This window comes from Manduca sexta, chromosome 27, assembly GCF_014839805.1.
Source record: "Manduca sexta isolate Smith_Timp_Sample1 chromosome 27, JHU_Msex_v1.0, whole genome shotgun sequence".
NCBI classification, from domain to species: domain Eukaryota; kingdom Metazoa; phylum Arthropoda; class Insecta; order Lepidoptera; family Sphingidae; genus Manduca; species Manduca sexta.
The window spans coordinates 854,078-872,059 of NC_051141.1; the positions used below are offsets into that span (position 1 = coordinate 854,078).

At 37.3% G+C, this 17,982-nt stretch overlaps 2 protein-coding genes across 2 annotated transcripts in view; one reads left to right on the forward strand and one right to left on the reverse strand.

Moving 5' to 3' along the window:
* The window catches only part of LOC115455540 (LIM/homeobox protein Awh), a 58,933-nt gene extending 50,268 nt beyond the window's left edge, over window positions 1–8,665 (forward strand). Inside the window, exons 3-6 of the mRNA XM_030184166.2 lie at window positions 4,336–4,553; window positions 4,943–5,185; window positions 5,757–5,852; window positions 6,450–8,665. Of these exons, the coding sequence (XP_030040026.1) occupies window positions 4,336–4,553; window positions 4,943–5,185; window positions 5,757–5,852; window positions 6,450–6,529 (637 nt within the window). The 3' untranslated portion in view covers window positions 6,530–8,665. The remainder of the gene's footprint in view (window positions 1–4,335; window positions 4,554–4,942; window positions 5,186–5,756; window positions 5,853–6,449) is intronic.
* On the reverse strand, window positions 7,846–17,095 carry LOC115455538 (protein henna). Its single transcript, XM_030184162.2, has 6 exons — window positions 16,918–17,095; window positions 12,312–12,615; window positions 11,819–12,178; window positions 11,291–11,553; window positions 10,457–10,686; window positions 7,846–10,002 (listed from the first exon to the last, which is right to left on the reverse strand). The coding sequence occupies exons 1-6, from the start codon at window positions 16,975–16,977 to the stop codon at window positions 9,846–9,848; spliced, it is 1,374 nt and encodes a 457-aa protein (XP_030040022.2). The 5' UTR covers window positions 16,978–17,095; the 3' UTR covers window positions 7,846–9,845.
* Window positions 17,096–17,982: the final 887 nt, after the last annotated feature.

The window sequence follows — 17,982 nt, forward strand, 5'->3', positions numbered from 1 at the left end:
TTAATGTAGTCAGAGAGCATAATTTTGCGTTTGTAACCATTTTGGAACTCAATATTGGGTTATAAGATTAAACATTTTGAATTTTTAATAAATTTACAAAATGTCTAGTTTAATTATTAATAATATTTACATTTACCGTAGAATGTTTTATGTAGGTATTCATGATATACGTATAATAATAAATACTGCACTATGTTATATTCATATATTTTCCATAAAACTTATACACAAGGTTGTGAGGTAAAATGTATTTTAAACTTCCCATATTCTAAATACCATATATGTATATACCATATTTAATATAACTGATTGTAGATTTCTCGTATGTGAGGGGCGCCTGGGTAGGTAACTCCGCAATGTCTCTTACTGCCATGCAATGCTGTGGATTCACTGATGTGTTCCGGTTTATTGTAACTCAACGTCTTACACCTCAGGCTGACGAGCGCAGTGGACTGCCACTCAGTACTTTGTAATTGATGCCCTGTATAGTGTATGCTACTGTTAGTGGCCGGTCTGATCGCTTATCATCAAGCGATAGGCAAACTCGTCTTGTCATTTAAAGCAATAAATAAAAACAGAACAATCAAACAGACAAAAATATACTTAATCTGAAGTTGTTATGAACCACTTTTGTAAAAAGCTATACGCTTAAATCACAGATAGACACTACACTACATTTATTTGTGTAGATTATCTATTAGATATAGATTTTTTGTAACGCATAGTTTGATATCGTAAGGTATTATTAACCTGATGTTAATTAACTCCACGGAGTTTATCATAAAAGTCCCGAGCTAAGTTTTCCATCGGACGCCCGTTTGTGCGAGATGACAGCTTCGTGCTCAGTGGACGCCGGATCTCAGCTATACATAATATAATACAATGTATACAGGGTATCCCAAAAATTAGTGTCAAGCGGAGGTCCAGAGATAAAGTATCCCTAGGGGTATCCGAATCAACCCATGTATGTTCCGCGATTAACCGTAGTTTTCGAGTTATGAATATTTTCTGATTTTTTTAAAAATTTTCGATTTGAACAATTAAATGTTTTTTTTTTTAAGTAGAAGATGTATACATGTTTTCTTTTGTTGCATCTAAATTTTCATTAAATGTATTTTTTTGATAAAAACCATCAGCTTCATAACTTTAATAAAAATTATAAAAATGTTGGTGTAAAGTGAAAAACTTATGTTGTATGAATTATGACTTAAATTTTCTACTTTAAATTAAAAGCCTAAATAGGTGACGTCGTGGTTCTAAGGTACGTCATTAAATTCTCCAGACTCTCAACTTACATATTCATAAAAAATATTTCTCGCAAGCTGATATTTTACTTAAACTAAACTACACTTACTACCTTGTTCAGTGTAGTTAATGCAGAGCGCGGATAAAATAATGTCTCCCAAACACTTAATTCAATATATCGCGTGCAGTATCGAACATTTCGCGAACATTTAAATAAGTAATAAACTTTGTAATCCACTCTTGGTAATGTATATTATAAAACCAAGCGTTTATCTTATTTCTTTATAAACCGCGATGGGGCAATCATTACCGCCTCACGCGGAGATAAGTAAAGCGCAAATTAAATAAGTGGGAATAACGGCTAGGCTTATTAATGGGCGAATGAGTGAGAATCCCACGCGTATCTCATTAGGGTTGCTACCAATAACCACTTTGTGTTGCCGCTTGCGAGGCAATATGCATCCTTGTGTGGATGCAGTATTGTCGCCTCTGAACTTTCAAATAGAACTGTAGAGGTTTAAATAAGAATTTTCGGGTTATGTGCAGTGGTCGACAGGTGGTATAAACCCTCTTCTTCATTGACTTACCGATTTACCAGTTTCATACTTAAAAAAAGATTCGAGTCACTTTTAACAATCATAAAATAGATCTTAATATACTGAAGTTTAGTTATTATTAGTTTGTAAATTAATTCTTCTATCTATTATTATTGAAATTGCTTAAACACGGCACGCCCGCCCAAAATGTTAATCCTACTTAATTCATCTACGAGACGGGCAGTGCCTAGTGTAGAATGTTTTGCTAAATCTGACTGTGTAATTCTTTTGTTTTGGGAATAAATTATTATTATTATTATCTGCGAGAAATCACGGCATAAAAGCCGGTCCTTTTTGAAAGGCTTGCGTGGGGACATGGATCCAACACGTAGAGGCCCCTTTAAGATAATATATTACTCTAGTTGGGGTTTATACACCTTGCAAGTACTCTCTCTATTTGTACTTATGGAGGGAATATAGCCAAAGACAGCGCTTGCAAGGTGCAGGGACTATTGCAAAAAACATGGGAATTATACTGGGTGTATGGATGGGATCTAGCTGGACTGGTTGCTGGGCTATTGGTTGACACAACGGGACGCCTGTCAAGTAAAATGTCTCAATCTTATGCATTCAAGGCAGACGGTGACTTGCCCCCCACTAGATGGGCATCCAATAAGTGGCATAAGCCAAGGACGCAACACCGGTGTAGGGGGCTTAAGGGTGTCGAGAGGTGTGCTCCGATGTCACCAACGCGGGTCGCTGTCGCGTCCCCGAACGGGTTTCCTCGCTATTACGCAGATTGAGCACTTCCACCCTGGAGCTGATGTTCTTAGCTCTTACGACTTCCAACCCTAGCCGGCCGGTTAAGGCAAGCCAAGGGTTAGGGGGTCTCCCACGGAATCAGGGAACGCGGTGTCGCCACTCACGGTCGGCTCGCCACAAAGCCGCCCCTGCGGGCTTATTATTATTATTAAAAATAATATACTTCCAGTCTTACCGATACATATTTATGATTAAGTACAGATGATCCTAATAAAAGTTTTGTCTCTTTAATTCCGAAATTATTAATCAAGAAACACATAAAAAATGATTCATAAAATTCTCATTAACACTGTGTTAATTAAATATGGATAGAACATGAAGATGTGAATAAAAATAAAAATAAACCTCGGGGTAAGAGGGTGCGCATGCGCACTGGCTACTATACAAATTGGAAACACTATTAACATAATATTTAATGCATCGATTGCGATTGTTATTGCTCAGCGAACACTAGGCTTTATTGTTCATTTATTAAACATGTGCCTTATTAATGCTGTTGCGAATAGCTTTTACAATATTGCAGTTGATGTGGGCATTTATATACAATCTAATAAAGACACGAGCAAGCTGCTTTTGTTATGGTGAGGCGACTGTCTGTAAACAGTAGTGACATGATCATATTGTGAATTGCAAGACGCTGCACCTAGATGGCTGTTTTGTACCGTCGGAGAGGGTCGGCATGTTAATCTCCAATCTCTTAGTTAGAGCTGAAGAGTCGTTCTTTTCAGAGAGAACTGTAAGAAGCGGAGAGGTAAGAAACTTGAGGAACAAGGACTGATTTGAGATTGTTACATTTGAGTGCCAATCCGCAGAATAGGTACATTATATAAAAGATGTGTTTTTATTGTTTATGGACAGTCGTAAGTCAACATCAAGCGAGCGGCTAGCTCGTCTTGTCATTCCTTCATATTTAAATCGTCTGGCTAGTAATTTCTTTAATAAAGGTCCGAAGGTGGTCACGGAGCGATTCGATTCTGTTTACCGAGAGAGCCGTGCCGCGCGCATGCGCTGGAGCAGGCCTACGCTATTTACGATTTACGACGGACATACCGTAATGACGCGGAAGGCATTCAATTTAAAAAGTTGTATCAATAAAAAATAAAACGTTGATCAACATTCTATATAATTGATTTTAATTGTAGGAGAATGCCGAAGATATTTGTTGAATGCTATTGCATTTGAGCGATAGGTATCAAAGCTGACCGAATAATAGTTAATCACAATGAATGCGAATAATAACTTACACGTCTTCAGGACTTATATAAACAATAATTTAATAATTGGTTAAGCTCATCAATGTTTAATTATTGCCAAATTATTTGTCATAAAGGACAAAATAACAAATGAATTGAGACACCGATTTATGTTAATTAGTGCTGCCTTGCAGCCTACTCCTTAATAGGCTTAGCCGTGTTGTGCTACGACCGATGGCCGCGAGTTCGACCACTGACATAAATGTTTTTCTCTGAAACATTTGTTTTAGGTCTCAACGGTCCCGCGCACCAGAAGATTTATTCTATGTGACTTTTAGAACACTTTTTACATCATGTACAACCTGTTTCACGGAGTTATTTTTATGACTAATATCTGTTTTCAGTCTCATGAAACTGATGAATGTTTTAGATGTATTAGAAGTTTGATTCAGGGTTTATGTGATTCCAAAGCTCTGAGACATGAGTCTATGTGTAAGAGAGTTCTATAGTGATGAGACGAGCTCGTCCGCACTCCGCAGGAGTTTCGGTGCGAAGTGTTCCAAGTGCTGCCGCGGCATCTCGTCCTCGGACTGGGTTCGCAAGGCGCGCGAACAGGTCTACCACCTGGCGTGCTTCGCGTGCGACGCGTGCGGCCGCCAGCTCTCCACCGGCGAGCAGTTCGCGCTGCACGAGGACCGCGTGCTCTGCAAGCCGCACTACCTCGAGACGCTTGATGGTGGATCCATCTCGTCTGACGGTAAGATTTATTAAATAGGTAGTGGGACTGTTACCAGCATTAGCTGTCTGGAACAGGGGGCACATTTCATATGGTCTCATTAATCAACGAGTTTCAACGACGTACGACGGCGGTTGTCAACTACTGCCCACACGATTGTATTGCGGAACTTTTTTTAAATATCAATTAAACTACGAACAAAAAAACTGACCGATCGTTGTCGCATAAGTCTTATTTGAAGACACAATAACTAATGTCCTGGTGGTAAATGATCGAACTCATGACCACTATTTGTTAAATTTAAAGCGTGCGCTTTATCACATGGATGTTAATGAAACACTTCCCATTCATCCTCTTTTTTTGGTTAATTCTGCAGAGCTCTAGCTCACCATCCAAACCCTTATCCTCAGACGGCTGCGACTCCGAGGGCTATCACAAAAGCAAAGCGAAGCGGGTGAGGACAACCTTCACGGAAGAGCAGCTACAAGTACTGCAGGCGAACTTCCAGTTGGACTCGAACCCCGACGGGCAAGACCTGGAGCGGATCGCGCAGGTGACCGGGCTCAGCAAGCGGGTTACGCAGGTCTGGTTCCAGAACAGCCGCGCGCGACAGAAGAAGCACCAGCACACCGGCAAGGGAAAGCAGAATCAATGTTAGTATCTATATGAGGCGTATGCGTCATAGGGATGGCAGGTTTTCCTTCTTTTACTTTTAGGACATCCCTATAATAATATAATTCAAAGCGAACCGACGGCTCTTGAAATATGATGTCGAATCGCTGCGATGATTGATCGACAAGTTATTCCTAAAGGAGGTTAAAAGTCATTCACCCTTAGATGGTTTTGATTTTACCCTGAACAGTTGCGGGATAAGTATAAAATAAGTGTCCTTTTCCTGGCGTTTATATTATTAAAAGTGCATGCATTTAGTCACAGTGTGCATTTTCCCTGCGCATTGCAACTAAACTGCGTGACATTTTAAAAACTTTGCTACATCCTAGAATAGAATTACTTTTTTCCCGTGACCAAGAATGTAATATTAAATGTTTTTCCTAAAGGCTATAGTCTAGCCTATTTAAAATGAATGTCTAATATTTTAACAGACCCGCACTATTTTGTCTTCACTGGCTCTAAGCGAATTGGCTGTATGGCGAGGGTGCTTTGCGATATGTTGTATCTAAACGCGTGTGTCTCGTTGTTGAAAGTGCGGTGCGTTGTCCACAGTGATGTCGCGGGACGCGGATCCTGTGGGGTTTGGCCGACCCATCAACCTCCACCTCACGTATTCGTTTCAGAACAAGCCGCCGTTCGTCCCTATAGGTGAGTAGCATGAGTATTGACTACATAAGAAGTGAAGCCTTGGAAAAGTTACAGTGGTTAAATGTAATAAAAACCAAAAAAAATATGTAGCGGGACATTATATCTAGACGTTATATAATATAAACTTGGTCAATGCGAACGAATAGATAAAGAGAAAGCGGATAGAATAAAAACACTGCAACTGGTGTCTGGTGGGAGTTAGGAGGAGTCCAAATATGTCAGTGCGATACTCCATAATAGGTACCACTGTTTTACTAGATTTACGCGTGTTAAGCTCGTATTGGGACACGTCGGCGAGTCAATAAGGATTTTCTATGTGCGGCTTGATATTTAAATCACTCATATCGACTGTTACAGCGTGATCCTCATTCATAAGTTTATTCCCTCGAAGTAAAATTAATATAACACATTTAGCCTCATTTATATTCATTATCTGCAAATCGGCCACAAAATTCGAATATAGACAATTCGTGTTCAGAACCTCACGGGGCTTCCTAATGTTTGTGTATCATAGTTCAATGGAATAATTAACATTTATATTAGTCCCTTTACAAGTCAATTGTAGAAGATAATAATGATTTGAAAAAATATATCCAGATGGAACTTCTTTCACGGATTCTTCAATGGATGAGTTGTCAGAAGACTCCTCGATCCACTGCATGCAGAGCGAAGTGTGAGCGGCGCAGGCGGACGCTGCGGTCGTATAGTCGGCCTCTGGACATTGTTGTAAATACTTGCCATATTTTAGCGTATTGTTATAATCTAAATGTAGAATATATTCCGCAACTCATTTCTTTAATTAACTAGAAAGGCAATTAAAGTTCTTTAGTTATATACAGGTGTTGCAATAAGAACGTATCTTTAAAATTTGTGATTGATTGAGAGCTTCTTTAAGGTGTAGAACGAAAGATAGGTAACGTAATTATTATAATAATGTTATATTTCCAGCTTAAGTTTTAAACTATGTTCTTGAATTGGACTTGCCAAAGTTGACAGACTCGAACATTCCAGAAGAAACAACCGAGTAAAACATATGATTCTAATCGTATAACTGTTCATAGACTTCACCGTTGTCGTAGTTTTAGATGCCTTCTAGGGTTTAGCATTATTGCAAAAGTAACGTTGACCTCCGAACTGATTGTTATTATATTAGTTTTGACTCAAAATTGGCACTATTCTGAAAATAGAATTGACGCCTTGACATTAAAGTTACAAATAAACTTGTATGTTGTAAATGAGCCCTCGTTTTTGCAGCACCTGTATGTGGTAATAATATCTTTAAATGTTAACGTAGTCTTTCCGACTATAGGAGTTTTGGTGTTGATATTTTAATAAATTTTGCTTTCACGATACAGCCTGTTGTGGTTAATAATCGATGACGCTCCTTGACAGTACAAGCCAAGAGTGGTCAAAAACATTGTTGTGGTTGATTATTTTAAATCTTATTTTCATAAATGTAACGCTCATCTTATGTTGATACCGTCGCATTAAGCATCCTTGTCTGAGAATTAATGAAATTTGAACGGCAAGTGTTTGCAATAAGGTTTAAAATATTTTGACACAGACTTTACTTCGGAGTCCTTTTGTACTGTCAGTGATCGTCGCCCCATCGACATATCTTTATAATGTATAGATGTACCTAAGTAGGATAAGATATATACAATATTTTAAGAGTTTTAATATCAATCGCTCGTATTTATTGTAAAAAGTTATATTTATTTATTTATTTCTAGTAACTGTGATACGTTCGCTGTTTTGACAGTTCAACATTGGTTTCAAACATTTGATCAAACACTTCACGGTATTATTTTAATTTTTAAGACTACATAACTTTGTACTCCCACGCAGCAATTGCGGTGCAACATTTCACGCGCAATATTGAGTTTGTTATTCTGTAATGTTACTAGACATATTATGATGCGCGTCAAATGTTGCTAACTTTGTCGGACAATATATATTCCCTGCGCAGTGCCGTGAAAAACAAACTCCCTGATGTATTGCAGCTGTGTTGCCAACTTTATTTGTATAAAACTTATATTAATTTATTAACTAGAGATCGGGCGATTGCACGGAACATCAAATGATGTAACCAATACATGAAGGATTAAGAGTGTAATTTGAATATTAAACGTTTGGGTACTTATAGTTTGACCCAAAATGCCTCAAAATACCATAAAAAATCATGTTATATTACAGACAATATGAAAGATTTGAATCGAATTTCGCATTTAAAAATAATGTGAAAATATAAGTATGTTTTCATTTTTTTATAATATATTTTGAGCGTACTCCGAAGCGATAAGTCCACATAAACTCTAAATTCTTCACTACCCGTCCAAGTCGCTCGGTCTCAACTTACTGTATAATGTAGTACGTCAATTACATCGCAAAAGATAAATAGCAACTATTCCCTTCAATGTTGTATATAAAACACCTCATTCTTTCAAATACGTGATATTCGCTAGTAGTGGATTGAATGATATTCGTTTCGCTATTATAGCAAGTATTACGTATTGGAATAGGCATAAGCTTCGGGGTACGAGGTAAGCGGTGCGACTTCGACGATATGGCGGAGTAAATTTACAATTACAAAAGACGCTCTCTAAATATTCCCTTTCATTGACGTCGGTTGGTATATAGCGGTCGCTAAATGACGTCACCACTCTCTTACACCCAAGCTTAAAGTGTACATTTCTTGATATCTCCTAATTTATAGTAGTTATAATCACGTACGTTGTAACGTCTCGTCATTTTTTATCACATTTCATAATTTTATTCTGTACAAATTCTTGAATATATAACGTTGGTTAATATTACTGTTTCATTTACAAATGGCGTATAATAAATAAAATATACATTAATACTTAATTATAATAATTAAAACGAGTGTGAAACCCGAATATATCATATTTCTAGTGAGTTAACATATGGAATTTATTCTACACTAACTTATTAATAGAGCTACAAAACACAACACTTTTAACATCAGCGATAGACCCTCTAGCGCGGGGATACTGCGTCGACTCTAGACAATATTCCGCGATTCAACGAAAAACGCCAAAGAGCAGCCTATTGGTGATCGTAAAAAGAGTTTTACTATATTTTATTTATTTGGCATACATTGCACCGTTTTTAAAATTCTATAATGTTTCTTTAAAACTGAATATCGTAATTTTACTTATAACACTAATTATATTACGATCATATGTAGTAGTAGAGCTAGAATACGAGACTATCCCGCCGTTACAGCCACCACTGTAAATCCTGTGAGCCAGGATCGGCAGTGGTACTTATTATATGACACCGAGCGGTGACGCTCGGCGTGTCTCGGGCAGCACTAATTAGTTTTAACAAATAGGGATAAAGAGGATTAGAGCCACAACAGCCGGTATTTATTGCAAAAATATGTTGACAGAAGAAATAACGCTTAAAACTTTAAGGCATTCGTCCCACCGTCGATGATGATAAACGAGCAGGAAGTAGAACTAGAAACTAGAAATTAGTTAGCGAGCATCGCTCAACAAATTCCATTATTTATAGGTCTTAGCGCTGCGACAAACTACTGGAGACAGTGATGTCGCGTGCCGCCAAAGCCAATTTACCACATCCTGTGTTTAATATTATGATTTTTTGGTAATAATTAATTATAAACGCATTACTCATTCATATTTACCGTAACATATAAACTATGTCTCTTTTATTCACAAGAGATCTATCCCCATTATACGTTTTGAACGAAAAATTTGTTACTTAGTTGATAGTAAGTGCGTCGATTCCTCCTCGGCGTTGTGAAAAGTGCACTATGTACAGCTAGTTGGCTGTATTTTATGTTTAGCGAAGTTAATAGTGGCTTAAATTCGATGACGAACTCCCAATTAATCAGGGTCTAAAATCATCAGATTATCTGTTTGCTCTACCCGGCTTTCTGCTATAAAAATAACTAAGCTTTGTCTAGCTTGGCTGGCATCTTAGTCTAAACTAAACTAAGTAAGTCTATAGTTTTTCCATGGCGTTCAGAAGCAGGTCCATCTCCTGGTGCACCTCCCGGAGTAAGTCCTTCATCTGACGTGACGAATCCAGGATGTCGATGCTCTGCGTGTACGGGTTGTACCGCACGCCGAAGTCTCGGGGAATGGTCTGGGCAAACTTACTGTGAACGATAACACATATTTAATCAGTTGTCAGAGTGAGATGACGGTGAGCGATTTTCGAACGATAACATATTTATCATAGCGGAGAAAGTAGAAACGGCGTATACCTAGTATAGTATGCGTCAAAGCACAAGCAGTTGTGTATTTTGTGCGAATGATGTCGATAGAAATATATTTGGCTTTGGAGGAGTAAGTAATACTAATTTACCAGAAGGAAAATACATGACTACGCCGCTTTATAATAAGTTTTGATAGACGTAGGCGGACGTGTCTTCAAATAATTAAGAAAACAATATTATTGTTTAACTGTAGAAGCGAAATAATCATGAGAAGAAAACAATGAAATTCTTAAAGATATTTTCGGCTAGATGGTTCGTAACCTGTTCAATAATTATCTTTGTTGATAAAATTATCATTATTAGTTAGAAGTTACATAAACAGTTCGAAACTTACATCATCTTCTCCTTGGCGTCCTCGAAGCTGTTAGCGACGAAGTAAACAGGCTGGTACTCGGTGATGGGATACTTGGTGGCTCCGGTGACTTCTGGCTCGAAGGGCCTGAGCTCTGGCTGATCAGAGAGGCAGTATTGTAGCTCGCCGAATGAGGACAGCAGCCCGGCGCCAAACGCTTTCAAGTTACCGTCTTGCCGGCACAAACCGAACTCCACCGTGAACCAGAAGCACTACAGGAATAAAAATTGTACCGATTGAATAACAACAACGTAGTGACGGGGAGTAATGCTGTAGTGACTAGTCGTGGTCTACACTCTAGGATCTTATGTCGATCTTACTAAGCTTATGACAAATCATAACAAATATCAATCGACGTAGTGAATATTATTCAATAATTGTAGTGTTTATGCGATATAGTATATAAATAGGTAATTTGTTTAGGCTAGCTTGATGCAAGAAATGTTTTTTACGATTATTTATTTTCTATCCATTTCGTAAATATACATAATGATGATTATAATTATTGCCTTGCAGAAGGCTTACATTACATGTACATACTTCAGCTAACTTATAGCGATGCGTTTCTAATAAAATCTATCAATGATGTAAGTACCTATATAATTTTTAGTGTCGCAATTATTTAACTTTTGAAAACGTTAAATAATTGAGAAATATAAAAACATCTTTCATTGTTTTATTTTTCCTCAACTTTTATTGCATAGGCCGGCAAAGTTCGGGCAAACGAGGCGGCTGATGTTTTATGCTAGACGCGCATATTTTAAGGGGTTCGGTCAACCATCTAATATATTACCTACTACTTGAAAGTTGCATTACCGTGGCGAGTTTCTCGATGTAGTCATCAGGAGCTCCCAACGAGGCGAGTCCAATCTCCTGCGAGAATTGGGCGAAGGCAGGGTCTGCGAAGAGCGGGGCGTGGCCGAGCAGCTCATGGCAGACGTCTGGCTCGGGCGTGTAGAGCGGGCGCGAGTGGTGCCGGATGTACTGCGTGCTGTGGAACACGCGGAACGCCAGTCCCGCCAGGAAGTCTCGGGAGGAGAGCAGACCGGCCACTGGTCTCAGAGTGAAGCCAGTGCAGTCTGTAGCGAGATGTATGATGTTGAGCGATTGAGTTAAAGGACGTAGGGTTCTATCAAGTGGAGTTGGACTAGTATAGTCTATGCGCTGCTACTACTCTCAGTACGCGGTATGCCCACGGTTGGTGAAAGTAAAGAAAGACGCAAAGAGTAACGAAGGCAACGCTCTCTTTAAATTATTTAACTAGAAAATACTGTGGTTGCGAAAGAATTTATTACTTGCATCTTACTAAATCGTCTACAGCGTTACAGGTTGCTAAAAAAATACCTTTAAGGAAGTTGGATACATCCTCCAGCTGAGGGATATTGTCCTCCCTATAGCCACAGTTCTCGATCAACAGCGGGAACACGTGGTTATGTTCCTTGCACGCGTGTGTAGGGTAAAGTTCCACCAGCTTGCGGAACACCACTCCCCAGGTTGCAATCTCTTCGGGGGTGTAGTCAACGTGGGGCAGCGGCTGGCCGTGCTTATAGTTGTAGGCGATGTCAGCGAAGTACTTCCTACGGGCGCGGTACTCGGGGTCCGTGAAGCCAGGGTGATCGGAGTCCAGCTCGGCGCCGTACGACAGGATCTGGTTCGCGAAGCGGTCGAGGTCGCGGATTCTGCGCGGGAACCAGGGTACAGCCGCTGAAAATTTTCAATTAATATAGTTAAGTGTGCAATTTGTTTAAAATTCGATGTTCATGTTTATCATTACTTGGTATAAACTATGTATTAGATATTTCTGAATAATTATCGGTAAAAATATTTCAATACTCACATCTATTATCCTTGTAATTCCTGGAAATTATGTTCAAATAACCAACGTTCGTCTTCAGATCTTCAATGGCGGCTCCGAAGTCTCCAGCACCGTGTTCGCATTCTACCATGAACTCGTATCCTGGTCTCCTGGCCGAGGAGCGAGACTCGATGTGGCTGAGGTTGACTCCATGCGAGGAGAAGATGCTGAGGAACTTGGCGAGGGCTCCAGCCTCGTCGGGAGTGGCCGGAGAAAACAACAGCCAAGTTGACTTGGTAGAGTCGCGACCCTCGCGGATGTAGTTACCACCCTGCATGAGTTTTGGCTGCAAGATTAACATTTTTTATTGAAAAAAAAATCACCAAACAATTTTTTTTCCTGAAAATTGTATGCTACAACAATAAAATAAAGTAGGTTCAACAAAATGTGAGGTATATACAAAAAAAAGTATTTGGGATTTTTTTGGTGTCAGTACATATTTTTCGATATATCTGAAAGCAGATCTTAATATCTTTAAAAATGATGATCACTGTCCTAATAAAGTTTTCTTGCAGCGGTTAACGTAGCTATTCCATTTCAAAAATTCGCACAGAATTATACTAATTTTGCTGCGGAAAAGCGACCTTAAAGTAGACATAAATAAAAAATGTCAGGAACAGTAATTGCCCCCAAGTAACAACACTTTTTCTTGGTTTCATAATAACCACTATATTTGCGCGTACAATTTGTAAGCATCAATGCTTTAAAAGACACCAATAGATGGCGCTGATCATTTTTAAATCGCGCTATGGTTTACTGCATGTCGAATGTTAAATGGCTTTGAATTTCCCCTTTTTAAGTATTAGAGAATACACGATTTTGTACAAATTTTTGAATGAGCACGTAACGTTGGCTTCCCAACGAGTGCCGTATAATTACTGAAAACTCTGTTATGTAGCACATGGACAGTTAGTTATAAAATAAGGTTTAATTCTGCTGACAAAGGTCAGCTTATGATATTTTATTGGACTTTTTGCTTATCATAGTGTTTGGGCTTTCGCCCGATTGTACGTTTTCCATCGATGACGGCAACACGCCAATTTTTAACACTAATTTTATAAGCTTCATTACACGAGTGGTAAATTTCATTATAATTTGACAATCTCATGATTCAGCTATTTAACTCAGTAGTAGGTATTGTAATTACGATGTGACTCTCCACAGTATGACGTGTCTGACCGCGCAGCGCCGCGCGCTGGTGTGAGGTCAACTCATTTCATTTAATAAACTCGCGATAAGACTATTCAATAAATGATTAGGTAATAAAAACGGTGGCAAGGTTTATCTGTTTTTGTAAACACGAGTAATCGCACGTTGTTATTGCACGCTTCGTTTGAGTCTGAATTTATAACAAACAGATCGCGAATAGCAAGTTTTCTAGAGCTCGTTTTGCCAGTAGTGGTGCTGTACTAGACCAGTAGTAGCCTTTCGTGGGGCTAGTAACGTTGCATTACACCTTACACATTCAAGTTTCCCGCGAGTAAATTGAACGGAACGAATCAGTATATTGTGCTTTACACAAATATCAATATCTCATCTTATTTCGGAAATTCAAGGAACTTAGGAATCTAACAATGGCGAGAGCGGAGTGAGTCGTTCATCTATCATAGTATTATTACAATGCAGGTAGTATGCTAAAATAAAATCATTATGAATCGCGTCAAAAAGGCCAATGTAATATCTAAACATCGATTTCGTAAAGGATAGTCAATAAAGCTTATACTGAGTCATCCCAAATTTTGGTGGAACTTGTTGTAAGTAATTGGTATATGTGTTCTGAGTTATGTATAAAATTAAGTAAAAAGATGTGTTATTGACACGAGTGTTTATTTCAGAGTAAAATATGTAACTATGCAAACAACAACATTCAAATATTTACAAAAATAGAACACATTAAAAAGAATATTGGTCACAACAAAGGTTACATTCTATAACAGAACTTAAATATGGAAGACTTTTAAAAACAGTGATTTTCCGCGTCTCTTAATGAATTATACAAAATTAATAAACTAGGTACATCATATACTTAATATGATTGAAAACCATACACGGCAACTACTTATACTCTCCTGTATTATATTTTTGCTTATTTTCATTGTACGTTAAAACACTTTATTTTCATTCACCGGTTTGGTGTTCAAGGACGGGTCTTTTAATAATCATTAAATTATTTTTGATAATGTAAATGGTCTTCGGATAACAGCTTAAAATAAATATAAACATACCAAGGACCCGAGTTCTAGGTGCGAACTTTCTGCTATATAATATGTATGTATGTATAAGATCAAAATATTCTCATGCACACATTTATAAAATTCTTGTATTTATTATGCGTACAACATACAATTCTTTAATATTATGTAGTTGCAATAGAATGAGACAATTGTTTCTTTTCGAGGTGATTTGACATTATTTTTACAATATAACGTAAACCATTTTTAATATTGTACAATAAATTGTTTTTGGGTATGCTTCTAAGCTCAATCATGTAACTTATACTATTATAGTGGGGTAAGGTATGCCTTAATACTACTCGAGATTAATATACGGCATAAGAAATAAAAACATTTTAATAAAAAATAAACCGCCTTCGACTACTTAACACTAAAAAATAATTTAAAATTATAGGTATGTACTGGCTAGCAATTTTTGAATCGGTGACTAATTAAAAACACAAATCTAATGAAATTCAGTAGAGCAATCTGGAGTTATATACCTATATAGTCCTTCGAATAAAAAAAAAAAACGTTTTCCAAACCGTTCAGATCAGATCTGAGGTAATTAAAATTAAAAAGAGAATAATTGGTAGGTAAATAACATTTTCTCTTTTTAAGTCGATTAAAATAGCCCCAAATCGGTCGCTCTAGGCTCCAGCCTACTGGTAAATCTAGCATTGATGTTAACTATTATCGTCTTGTCGCCATGAATATAATCGTATTTTAAGGTGACGAACCTAGGACCTAAAAGGTGGCAGCAAGCGTAATGAATTTAACTAAATATGTCATCAATTGCACATAATTTCAATGGAAAACTGTGCATAATAATAGCTATCTTATTGGAACTGATACTCCATAATAATATAACATTAGACACCATAATATATTATTCTCAAGTGGGATCATTAATTTTGATATATTACATACAGGCACTGACCTCAAAATCTCTAATAAAAATGTGCTTTTACTATGATTATTATTTTGATTTATACCACTAGATACATATCTTTTTGAGGAAGGTGAATTATTATATTTCGCCACAAAGCATGATACTTTCGCATAAAGCAAACTATTCAGACATGACACAAAATTCTTTAAAATTGAATGAATGTGATATTGAATACTTACACACTTACTTAATTTTTTAATACAATTCGTATTCGAAATATACTATACTTATTTTTTCTTATTAATTTAACTTCCAACAATTGTTAACATTAATACTTATTATTTAAATAAAAAAAAACTGGTATGATTATGTTTCGTAAGTATAATAATAATATAAAGATTGACACAGCATGAAGTTTGAAGTTTTAACAAAATATTTATAGTATTACATGATATTTGGTATATCATCATAAAGAGACTCATAAAGAGACTTGTAAAGATTGGCAAGACCTCAGGGCAAGACAGTCAACGTGTGACAATCCTGTCACTACGACTATTATAATTTTTGCGAATCTGGCATAGGATGAATTTGTACCTAGGACGATCCTTTTTTATAGTGAGTATAATAGTGTTATGTGTTGGAGAAAACGCGTAGCTCATGTTAAAGATCAGCACTGTCGATTTTGTGCGTAAAAATACCATTAATAAACTCGATGGCGCCTAAGTAAATGATCGGAGCTGGAAAAATAGCGATATTCACTGCATAGCGTCTCATTGTCAAGGTAAGGTTTACTATCTATTTTTCCCGCTACGATAGTTTACTTACGAGTCATCGACCTGTGCTCTACATATTAAAATATTGCAGACTACTGCTGTATGAGATCAGTGTTTTGTCATACGCACTGAAAAATCAAGATGCCAAAGAAACCGTTTCTGTAATCTCACGAGAAGTGAAGATGCCACACTACCCTGCAGTATTCCAGTACTTCATTAAAAGGTCACGCATCCGTAACTTTTTAAAGTGATTGGTGATTTTTTTAATTAACCGTCAGTTTTGTATATGTGCTTCAGCAGCAAAAAAACGAAGAATATCATGCCCTACAGTGGGCAATATTTATCATAAACATTATTTTCCAAAAAATATGATGTATGTAATTCGTTCTTTAAATTATATAATTTTGATTCGCTACATTACGATAATTCTGAAATGTAACATTTTGAATAAGATGTAATTGTCTCGGTTTTCCGACGAGACCTTCAGAATTACGCGTACTATGAATTATACTTTAGCCAAGAATATCAATTTGAGTAATTTACTTACCGGTTCTTTGTTTCATATATGAGTATTGTGTTTTTCTTATTCTTAATTGAATCACGAGACAATAGCGCGCTTGATAGCAATAAACAATAGCAATTAAACTACAATATAGATATATTACGAAAACATGTTTCATAATAAATGTTTACTAATAAAAAATTCTCACCTTATCCGGGGGCGAGGAGGACACATTTTGTTGAGCACTTTGATTTTGGATCTCCATCATTAAAGCGGTTTCTTGGGTGAGATCGGCGGAGGGCAGCGGAGCGAGGAGGGTTGAACAGGAGTCGCGACGACCGAGTCCGGCTAAGGACGCGGGTAAACAAACAGCTTCGGCGCCTGCGCCGGTTTTATGAGCAGCTCGGGACCGCGCCGCGCCGATGTGAAAATACACTCGGATGTGGTGTCTATTTATTGTGACTTGATAATGCGTTATAGCTCTACAAGAAAGTAAAAGGTAGGAAATAAGTTTATTTAAATGGGTAATGGATATTTTTCATTGATGTTCGCTCCTATCGTGCCGCTCGTATCATCATAGCGTGATGTTACATAGCCTATAGCCATCCTCAACAAATGGGCTATCCAACACTAATAATGCAGTGAAGTGGGTTTTCAACTATTTTGAATTCTACATAGCACAATATTATCATATCCATTAAAGTGGAGTGAGAACATATTTCGTACCTCGGTGATATTGATAAAAAGTTAGTTCATGCAATACAAGAGACAGGTTGCGTTTGAGTTGTTAGGGTTCAGTGAGACGCGAGAGTTTGTTTACTCGTGACGTCACGATGGATGCGCACGTCAGCTGTTACATAAATGTTGGATTAGGCTAGAGTGTGCCTGATGGGGTTTACCTTATAGGATTAATTACAAAAAATCGTCTATCAATGCTGACATTAGTTGTTCGGTTATGGATCTCGTGAACATAATATCAAGCATGTAAAACCAAGAGCCACAGGATAAGCTATGCATTGTGTCAGTTAGTGTTACAACATTCATAATATAAAAAAAATACAGTATAAAATCTTCTTTCAACTTTTGAATTTGGATGAGTCATAGTAGCAAAAAAATACGTTTTTTTATACATTGATTTGTGTTATGTTATATTTAATCAGATACCCAGTGGAAGATATGAAAGTATAAATTCTAAAGAGAATCAAATAATTATAACTGATCTCAAGCTACTTTTCTTCAATAATTTAATTTAAAAAATACTAATACAAATTTT

What these genes read in the sequence shown, in the direction of transcription:
- LOC115455538 (XM_030184162.2), bottom strand. Translation starts at nt 16,977, where the DNA reads ATGATGGAGATCCAAAATCAAAGTGCTCAACAAAATGTGTCCTCCTCG. An exon ending in GAATTACAAGGATAATAGAT is followed by an intron (nt 12,179 to 12,311) that starts GTGAGTATTGAA and finishes GAAAATTTTCAG; the next exon opens with CGGCTGTACCCTGGTTCCCG. An exon ending in ACATCGAGAAACTCGCCACG is followed by an intron (nt 10,687 to 11,290) that starts GTAATGCAACTT and finishes TTATTCCTGTAG; the next exon opens with TGCTTCTGGTTCACGGTGGA.